The sequence below is a fragment of the Haemaphysalis longicornis genome, unplaced genomic scaffold (genome assembly GCF_048455015.1).
Source record: "Haemaphysalis longicornis isolate Haplotype H1 unplaced genomic scaffold, Haemaphysalis longicornis Haplotype H1 scaffold_37, whole genome shotgun sequence".
NCBI classification, from domain to species: domain Eukaryota; kingdom Metazoa; phylum Arthropoda; class Arachnida; order Ixodida; family Ixodidae; genus Haemaphysalis; species Haemaphysalis longicornis.
In genome coordinates this window covers 2,427,470-2,436,927 of record NW_027526355.1, presented here as the reverse complement: position 1 = coordinate 2,436,927, position 9,458 = coordinate 2,427,470, and the positions used below count along the sequence as shown (strand labels likewise).

Sequence of the window (9,458 nt, the reverse complement as noted above, 5' to 3'; positions counted from 1 at the left end):
TACTAAACAACATTTCCGTCAAAAGAAAACAAACAGATGGTGCAAAATTATTGGAGCACATGTTTGGCTCTAACACACGCCTTTCAAACAGTCAGAGCATACGAATTCTCCAACCTGCAAAAAAAAAGCTTGGTCTTACTTTTGACAAAACGAAAACTCCCGTGGCACAGGATCCCATGCCAACACTGAAAAAAACACCCCGGTATGCAACCGTCTGTTAGTCAGTGTAGCTGTTATTTTCAACAGGTTGGATGCAGTAAATAACTTCACCTGTGAGTGCAGCCTCTGTGTCTCCTCCGCCGCGTCTCTTTTTAAGACAGTTTTTGCAATGCATTATTTGGCGTGCCCCATGAGTTTCATTGTAGCGGGATCTGACTGTAAATGACTGCAACGCATGCGGACCTCCGCACCAGCTGCTCCTCAACTCACACTACCATGCTGTACCGTGTCACCTTCTCCTCAACCAGTAGCTTTTTTTCCACGCCAGGAAAGGAGCTGCTCAGTGGTAGGTGCACTTGCTTGGGAGTTTCCACCTCGTCCTTCTTCTTTGGCTTCCTGGCTTCAGACAGCAGCAGGTTCAGCAGCTTTTCAACATAGCCTGAGTAGTTAATACGGCCTATCAATGCTTAGTATTAATAAATAAATTTGAATGGCTCACCATAAGTTGGCGGCTCCATCACGGGGTAAGCGATGGGGTCACCTCTCCGTGCTCTTCGGAATTTGACTTCCCAACATGGAGTGCCACCCTTTGTTGTCGCCTGCTTTCGCGCTGAATTTTCATTGTAGTGCAGCGCTGCTAGCTGTGTTCTGAAAAAGGCACATATTGAGTACTCAGATTCCTACAGGTTCTTTAGGTGAGCCTGTTCACTGCTACTGTATATAAAATCAACCACGTGGGCATTGGGGTGGATAAAAGCTTGAATAGAACACACTGTCCAGGAGGGTAGCCCATAGACGATCATGATGATGATGGGGTTTAACGCACCGGCGCTACACAGGCACACCCTAGTTGAGGGCTCCGGATTAATTTTGACCACCTGGGGATGTTTATGTGCGCCGAAATCTCCAATGCACAGGTGTTTTCGCTTTTCGCCTCTATCAGAAAGCGGCCGTTGTGGCCCGAAATCGAAACATTATTGGGCTCAGCAGTGCAACGCTTTAGCCACTAAGCCACCATGATGGCGTCCCATAAACGGTTATTTCCTAATCCAAAGTAACATGACAGATACAAACCACCCACTATACGCTTTTGTTGATCGCTATACGGGACTGATCTACATCAGTATAACAACAGCCTGGCCACTTCACTCCTCACAGGCATAGAGAACAAAGGCGAGAGAGAAACCGAGCAAGTTTACCTAGCCTTCATTCCATCGTAGGAGTAGTGCCGAGACTTCGGCACAAAATGGATCATGAGGCTGTGGTACGTCTCTAGGCCGTGCGTCTGGAAACATGTGGACAGCTGAGGCATGTCAGCTAGAAGCACCCTGGCCGTCACCATTGTAGGCCTTGGAACCTGGAAGGCGTAAAGAGAAAAAATTTTGAAGCCATAGTAGCTAGCATGAATCTGTCAAAACTATTTAATTGGACACAAATATTGGCAATATCTATCCCTTAACATTAGCATATTCATGTTTAGATGAAACATTTTGGGCTAGAGGTCAGTGAGCAGCAATGTGATCCTTTTTTGTTTCAATGATTACTGTAAGCAGCTTTGCATCATAAACAGCACCATAGTATACCGTCATCCCGTACTACCATCAGTGTCATGGTTAGTCACAGAACGTCAACTACGGCTACCGAACTTGCAGCTCTGAGGATGGCTTTCGCTCATATCGTCAAGCAACCCGCTCGAGAGTGGGCCATCTTCACAGACTCATGGGCTGCCCTTCAATGTCTCGCATCTTTTCCAAAAGACCAGCTTGTGTGTGACATACACGCTTTACATCTCCAAGCTCTACACGCGCGCCATCACATTGCACTTCAGTGGATTCCAGCCCATTGTGGGATAACTGGCAATGTGAAGGCGGACATTGCTGCATCCGTTGCGCATAAGCATCGTGCATCGGCAATAGCTATACCATTCTCCAGGAAAGATGCATCCATGCTTGCATCCAGCGTGGCATGGAACATGTAGCGTGCAGCCTGGGATGACGTATCACGTCATTACGCGCCGTTATCTTTCATCGATCCCAACTGCAAATTTAAAATGCCACCAGGACTCTCCAAGCGGGTACAAACAATTCTACATCGCATACGATCGAATGTCGCATTCACGCGCAACTTCCTCTTCAGGATAAAACAGGCTACGTCGCCACTCTGCCCACACTGTGATGTGCGAGAAACTCTGCAGCACCTGCTCTGTGAATGTGCTCGATTCGGTGCTCAAAGAGTATCCCTCGCAGTGGCTTTGGGACTGCCGCTTTGACATGCAGCTAAAGGACGTTTTAGGACCATGGGCTTGTCTCAAACGTGCTTTATGGGCTACCAAAGCTCTGATAGAGTACCTGCACCACACAGGTCTAGACCAGTCGCTGTGAATAACTCCCCGTATATGTACGCATCAACTTCTTGAACATCATCGCCATCATCTTCATCACGTCATCAACTGGCGTAGCAAGTTAGGCATTTTAGCCCAGCTAACATCGCCAGACTTCATTAAAGATCGCTCTCTCTCTCTCTCTATTTTTGAGACACCTGTATTTGCATTAGCCATGGAATATTTTTCAAGCACCATGTTGCACATTGCAGACACATGCCTGAGTGGCGGAGGTGCTGCACAGCTGATCTCGATTATGTGAGGTTTTTGAGTTGCAGTGGCCTTTTTTTCTGGTGAAGAGAGAGAGAGAGACGACAGCTTTATTGGGTTGCCTGCAGAAGTAAACACTTCCTCCATGCAGGGAGGAAAAATGCTACTCCAACGCGGTCTGTACGTTATCTCGACTTCCTGCTCCCAGACGTCGAGCGTCCTTGCTACTTCTGGGTACTCGAGAGGGCCGCCGCCTCTTGGCAGGGGGGCTGATGAAGGCGAAAAAAATTGAAAACAGCCGTGTGACAAGCTCCCACATCCTCACCAAGAGGATGTGGGAGCTGCCACTGCGTTGGCAAGCGCTTTTTCGGTGCACACATGCTGCATTTCCCTCACTAAGATGAGGCCTGGGTAAAATTTTCTTATCAAGCGCTACGTGTTAGTATGTGTACAGCTGGTTTGGTTTACACGTAGAGTAGTTACCGAGTTCATTTTTGCCGGCACTTGTTCTGCTGCCTGCTAGAGACGCGTCATCTGATACGCGCCGCTCGACAGGCCGTGTGCCCCCATGGTTTCACGGGATGAAAATACTGTTGGGTGGTCGTCAGCTGCCGTCTTTGCATCAGCCAAGTGACAGCTGTCCAATTTGTCGTAGGGCATTTTTCTCTTGTTTGCTACTTCCTTTATGTGTTCATGCTTCTAACCTCCCGATTTTAAGGACCGCAGAAACACTGATGCTTCTAAGAAACGCGACTGATTCCTGTGGCCGTATTATTTATGGCTGTTGAAATAATTAGCTGCCTCCTATGAAAGGCACATTAAAAGGCACATGCTGGGTGCACTGACAACGCTGCATTTCCCTTTTTCTTGTCTTTGAAGAAATTTTCGTTCACAATGTTTGTCACAGAGACTGATTCGCCTGGAGTATAACTACGGGTTAGGGTAACAGTGTGGTGGGAACAGAACAGCTTGCCAAGGCTCGAGCCTCTGTGTTCCACGCGTTTTCCCCTATTTCTGCGTTTGACAAAATGTGCTATGACAAATGTGCTATGACTGCTATGACAAAATGTGGTTGCCTTGTGCAATAAGCCAGACTACTGCTAGTGGAGGTGGAAAAACAGTAAAGAGAATGGAAAAAATATAAGGCCTCTATTTTTTTCCCCACCTTTTTTTGTGTTTTTTTGTTCTCACCATCCGCTTCTTACCGACTGGCTGTTTCTAACAACCGCGCGTGCTGCTCAATGTGCACACGTAAGCACTTCCCGAAGGCCTTCCGTCTCCTTGTACCACCTGCGGCGTTCATCCCCCCTACTACCAAATGCAAACAAAGCCTCCGCCGGCTGCACCAGCCACTACCCAGCATGTCCAAGGCGCGGCGGGAAACCCCTCTCACTTCCCGGAAAATCCAAGGCTGCCACTTCACGATAAAATCAGCGCTGCCCTAGCTCGACAAACTTGGGCTTCACCTCCCTATTCCCAGGTGGTGCTACAAAGTAGGCAAATTACAGCAAGGAGGTGTTGTATTACCTTCTTGAAGCCAATTCCTTGGTTCGGTCTCACCGTGCACACACGAAGGGAACAGGCTGCTGTCGTGTGTATGCACGCCTCGAATATGGTTTAGCAAGGACTGCCACTTGGGGACGATCATCTCGTGGCATCCCTTGCTCGAGGCAGCTGACCAGTAGAGGTGGTTTGACACAGACTTGATCCACGGCTCGAGCTCGCGACAGCCAGGCTGCTTGGCTGCGGCGTGGAGCTTCTTTGAGACACCTGATACAAATGTAAATGCACAAGCACAGTACTTTAACAGCACCACAGAGTGTTATACCTCTAAATCTTACATCAACAGCAGACCAGATATAAAAAATATACAACTGTAACTTAGCACAACGAACTCCTCAGAAGTACCTTTTGCCACATGCCAGACGTCAAACTCGTGCCTGATGCTCTGCTTCTCCTTTCGAAGGAAGCACTTGATCTGCGCATGCCTGTGTGTCACGATAAGCTCGACGGCGACACCGTGGTCCTCCAGGAACATTAAGGACATTTTCAGGCCCTCCAGTTCCATGCGGGAACTTCCCCCGGCTTCATTGGACTGAAACCAGTGACACGCAACCCTGTTACTTCCCAGATTGCGCAACTTGAGTGAACACGACCTGGCACATTTTACTGCACTACGAGACAGGTTTGCTGTTTAGACAACATTTGATTCTGCTTTATTAAATTAAAAGTGGCTTCAGTCAATACGAACCTGCACGACTTCAAAATGAAGAATTTTGTTCCTTTCAACATCTAGAAGAGAGTACAGCCGGTAAAAGGCTTGTCTATAACACAGCGTTCGTACTCTCAGCCCTATCCTGCCCCGACGGAGCGGGATTTGAATAAAACTACTGCGGTATTCTGAAGTCTTAGCCCTTCGCTTTTGCCTCCGACATGTTTGGAACGAGTATGTTTCGGCAGTTTTCGGATGTAGCTGGTTGAAGTTGAAATCGCTGTTATAGACAAGCGTTTTACCGGCTGTACGTGCCGTACTTGGCACTGAAGCCAGGGGAGTCCGCTCGGCCATCACCAGCCAGCTTGACCGGTGAGCCTTGGGCCTTCTCTAGAAGCTGTTGCTGATTAGCAGTCCAAAACTAAAAAAAGGAACAGAAAATAAATGTGCCATTGTGAAAAATCAATTTGTGAACTTCTTTATGGTTGCTACACACCTTGTCGATTGCTGGCCACAGGTGATTATGCTGTATTGTGAAGAACGTCCGCGGTGTCACTACGGGTATTGCAATTTATGCCAGCATTCTCAAGCTCACATGGGGGTTGCACCCCGCAAAAAGTATTGCAGCGCAGATCTTGAGATTGAGGATAAGCTGCTGCCGAACAACTTCCTGGTTTGTCCAGAAAACATTGTGGCCAGCAGCACATTTGCCCTGCGCATACACCTGCGTACCCTCACACACAATCTTAGTGTGGCAGGGGAGAGGCAGTCATGGCAAACTGCTAGCAGCCTTTTTAGGCAAGCCTCCTCCACTAAAAAATGCGGCTCTGATGAGTTTCTTGCTGTCCATCCTTTTCCTCATCTCAGGCTTCAGATGTTTCGCCATCCCTAAAAGAACAGGAGGGGAGAGGTTGCAAGGCATGTAACACATACCCGTTTTTTTTGTGTGTTTTTACTTTGCCGCTACCGTGCCACATAAGCTAAATGAAGTAGCTAGACCCCCTACTACTCAGGCGTCAAGGCCAACTGTAGTCATTAGAGGACGAGTTTCGTAAACACGTTATTAAGGAGAAAAGGTTGGTTTAAAACAAATAGCATCATCCATGCAGTTACGTACTCCAGTATTTCTTCATTCACTGGGTAGTAGTCGGCGTCGTCAGCGTCGTCATCGTCACACCAAAAGTCGTCTTCCTCGCTCTCAGCCTCCACATCGCCGCACTGACATCCAAAGTCGCATTGGGAGCCGAAATCCACCCCGATGACGGAAACCTGGATACCTGGAAAAAATGTGACATGCCCATTGCAGTGTGGGAACTCCCACTTACCTTAGGATTTCTTCTTTTCAAGTGGAATGAAGTAACATTTGTCAGCCTGCCTTGACTCTGAAAAGGTGTTATATGTTTAACATACAATGGATACAGAAGGTGGTCTTGCAAGGCCCCCAAGTGATGACCTGGTTGGCGTCAAGTTGACCTGTGAGCCTTTGTGCTGCGATGATGTGGTTGCCTTGAAGTCCACTTGCGAGAACTGGTTCCTTGTAGCCACCTTGAACGGCCTTGGCTGTGCGCCATGCTCTGGTAGTTGATCTGCAGCTAGTGAGGATGGGTCAGCGGTAGCCTCCGGCAGCAGGGGTAGCACATGTTCGTCAGTGTCAACCTCCTCATCACGATTAGCTTGTCCTGAGGTGCTGCAATCGCTTTGCAGCAAATTTTCCAGGATCTGCAATGGCACCAGAAAAATGTACCAGAAATATGTTTGTTTAGCCATTTATGTTCTTGTGGTTATGTATATTCGCGCTATGAAAGCTACGTGCATGTGCTGCTGTTTTGCGATGCTTGACTAAACCCTGCCAATGAATGCCGCCAATTATTTAGTGCCTTTTCACACCCCTCCACTGCCAAGCAAAACACTGAATATGGTTTCTGTCTTGTGAAGAACGTGACACACGGTTGCTACTGATATGAGACCCATCAACATACGTAGCAATGCTTTTTTTTAGGGGGAGGGGGGGAAGAGAAAGACCCTCTTAGCCGTGAAATCTGTGGCTCCCAACTTGTGTCCTAGTTAGTGGTCGCAAAGGCCACAACTAAAGCAGTTGCCACATTGACGGCGGCTAACCATTCTAACGGTAGCATGTATACTTGAAAACAGTTTAGACCACCCAATGAGGGAAGCTTTTTGTTCGGTTCAGTGTCCACATGAGGCAGCTGTGGCCACACGTTATCCATCATAACGTGTGTGTTCGACCTAGTTGGAACTCCAGCATCGACAGCTTTAGGCATGATAAATATCTGGACGACGGACGTGGACGACAGGTTCTCATTTCTGGTCTTCATGTCCTTCGTCTAAATATTTTTTACACTAAAAGGTGTCGATCACGTTATTCACTTCGTTCACAGATATTTTAGCCCTGTACATGCAAGATGCAACCAATTTTGTTATCTAAACAAGGTCGCACTAATCCAATGATCTAATACTAATGAGTGCCAAAAACAATAGCTCACTATACATAAAAGACAAAAACAGGGATGCACAACTAAGTCGCCAAACAGCAAGTTCTGCCCAACTGTTATATGCCATCTCTCATTGCCTGTGCAAATTGTTTTGAAGCCCCAGGAGGTTTAGTACCATTCTACCAGTCAGCAACAGTAGAAGGCTATCACAGCACTTTCATACAATACACTTTAGAAGCAAAACTGTGCTTTTGTAGTCTTGTCGTCATGTACAGCCTCCGAAATTTTTAACAATATAGCGGGAGCGACGACCGACCGTCATGTCAGCGCCTTATCAGGGTGTTCACCGGCGAGATATGGGAGAGTACGCGCACTCGCACAGAAATATCTGTGGTGGGAGCGTTGTCTGCTCCACTGCTCACCTCAGGGCAACACACCCCCAGTTTTCCTTATCTCGCCAGGTCGTTTCGCTACCGCCAACGGTAACTATATATAGTAAGTAGGGTAGGGCACAAGTTTTTATTTTTGTCACATTTGTTATTTATCGCATTATATCGCGCAGCGGTCTAAGGCCATTTCGGCCATAAAAGTGGTCCTGTTCTACTTTTGTTTATCTTTTCAGTGGCATTCCTCACGCTGTGCGGAACGAGTAATCCGAAAGAAAAATCAAACGCGTTTTTGATACGCGCATGGTCTTCAAATAACCACGGTTTCTCGTGAGCAACGTCATTCGGATGCAGGGGCAGGGGGTGTGCGACTCTCAAGAAAACGGCGTAGCAGACGACGCGCATACAGCAAGGTAGTCCTGTGCGCGTAGCTGCTGAACACCGTGATAAGGCGCTGACATGGGATCGGTCGTCGCTCCCGCTACATTATTAAAAATTCGGGAGCGTGTACGCTTTGTTTTGAAAGAACTAGCTGCCTGAGAGCTCACCTTGGCCCATTTTACTACTAAATAAACCAGGCAAATTAACCGCACTTCCTAGTAATAATTGAACTTCAAGCACGCGTCACCACCGCACGCCGCGTTGCGACGTCCCGCGGATAGCTAATTAAAGAAATCGAAGCGATCAGCTACCATTCTAGCCTCGCGGCGCTGAAGCTGCCACTCCATCTGCTCTGCTCGGAGTTCTCAAACAGTTCGTGAGTGCCACTCAGTGGTTCGCAAGCGTGCATTAGCTCAAAAACGCTCCGTCACATTACTTCAAGTGCTGCTTAGAAGCGCTGGCGAGTTGGTTGCTACGGAAGAGCTTGGCCGCGGCCGGCGACGGCGACGGTCGCGCGTACGCCAATGTTATCGGAATGAAATGGCCTTTATCATCTATAACGGCACAAACTCCTTGCCACTTACCTCCCGCTTCCTTCGCTTCTCGAAAGCTGCTCTTGGTAGCGGCGAAGCTCTCTCCGCAGCGTACGTTGTCGGAACAGCGCCGGGTCTGAGGCGGGTGCCCTTCACCGCAATGTTATTTTCACGCATTAGTGAAAGGCTGCGTTCATAGGCGCTGTCGGGAAAATGATCGGAGCAGATCTGGCTGTTTTTAGTTGTAGTAAAGCCTTTTCGCTTGCACGCTGCCGTCCACTGGGCCGCAAGCTGAGGGTCCTTGGGGAAGCTGTGAAACACGACAGCATTTCGTCCGCCCGTGTTCGTGCAGCCGTACATAGCACAGTACGACGGCATGGCGCACAGCCGGTGGCGTCAGAATGAAGGCGTTGTGTTGTGGCGAGAGATATACGTGAAGACACTAGATAAAGATCAATAACGATTAGATTACACGTCTATCCAACTCGGAGCCTCGATCTGAAAGGCTGGGAAACGGCGAAGCGGCCGCGCTCACCGCTGGTCGTCTTCCGAATATGACGCTACTTCCGGTCGCGGCCTCTGGGTTTCTCGCTCTTCCGGCGGCACAGTAGCGAGCTGTGGGCTGGGCGTTGGGTCAACTTTTGACAAATATCTCAGTCCCCAAGCGAGATATGACGAAAATATTTTAAGTCATAACATATCCAACATACTAATCGTAAAAAACAAACATTTACCCGCTTTCAA

The 9,458-nt window shown here is 48.3% G+C and overlaps 1 protein-coding gene across 1 annotated transcript; it reads right to left on the bottom strand.

The window, feature by feature from the left end:
• Positions 1-425: 425 nt before the first annotated feature.
• LOC144178000 (uncharacterized) lies at positions 426-4,817 on the bottom strand. The gene is made up of 6 exons (XM_077705547.1): positions 4,658-4,817; positions 4,277-4,519; positions 2,945-3,018; positions 1,359-1,516; positions 659-807; positions 426-598 (listed from the first exon to the last, which is right to left on the bottom strand). The coding sequence occupies exons 1-6, from the start codon at positions 4,815-4,817 to the stop codon at positions 426-428; spliced, it is 957 nt and encodes a 318-aa protein (XP_077561673.1).
• Positions 4,818-9,458: the final 4,641 nt, after the last annotated feature.

What these genes read in the sequence shown, in the direction of transcription:
- LOC144178000 (XM_077705547.1), bottom strand. Translation starts at nt 4,817, where the DNA reads ATGGAACTGGAGGGCCTGAAAATGTCCTTAATGTTCCTGGAGGACCAC. An exon ending in CGTCTGGCATGTGGCAAAAG is followed by an intron (nt 4,520 to 4,657) that starts GTACTTCTGAGG and finishes CATTTGTATCAG; the next exon opens with GTGTCTCAAAGAAGCTCCAC. An exon ending in AAGGAATTGGCTTCAAGAAG is followed by an intron (nt 3,019 to 4,276) that starts GTAATACAACAC and finishes CGCCTTCATCAG; the next exon opens with CCCCCCTGCCAAGAGGCGGC.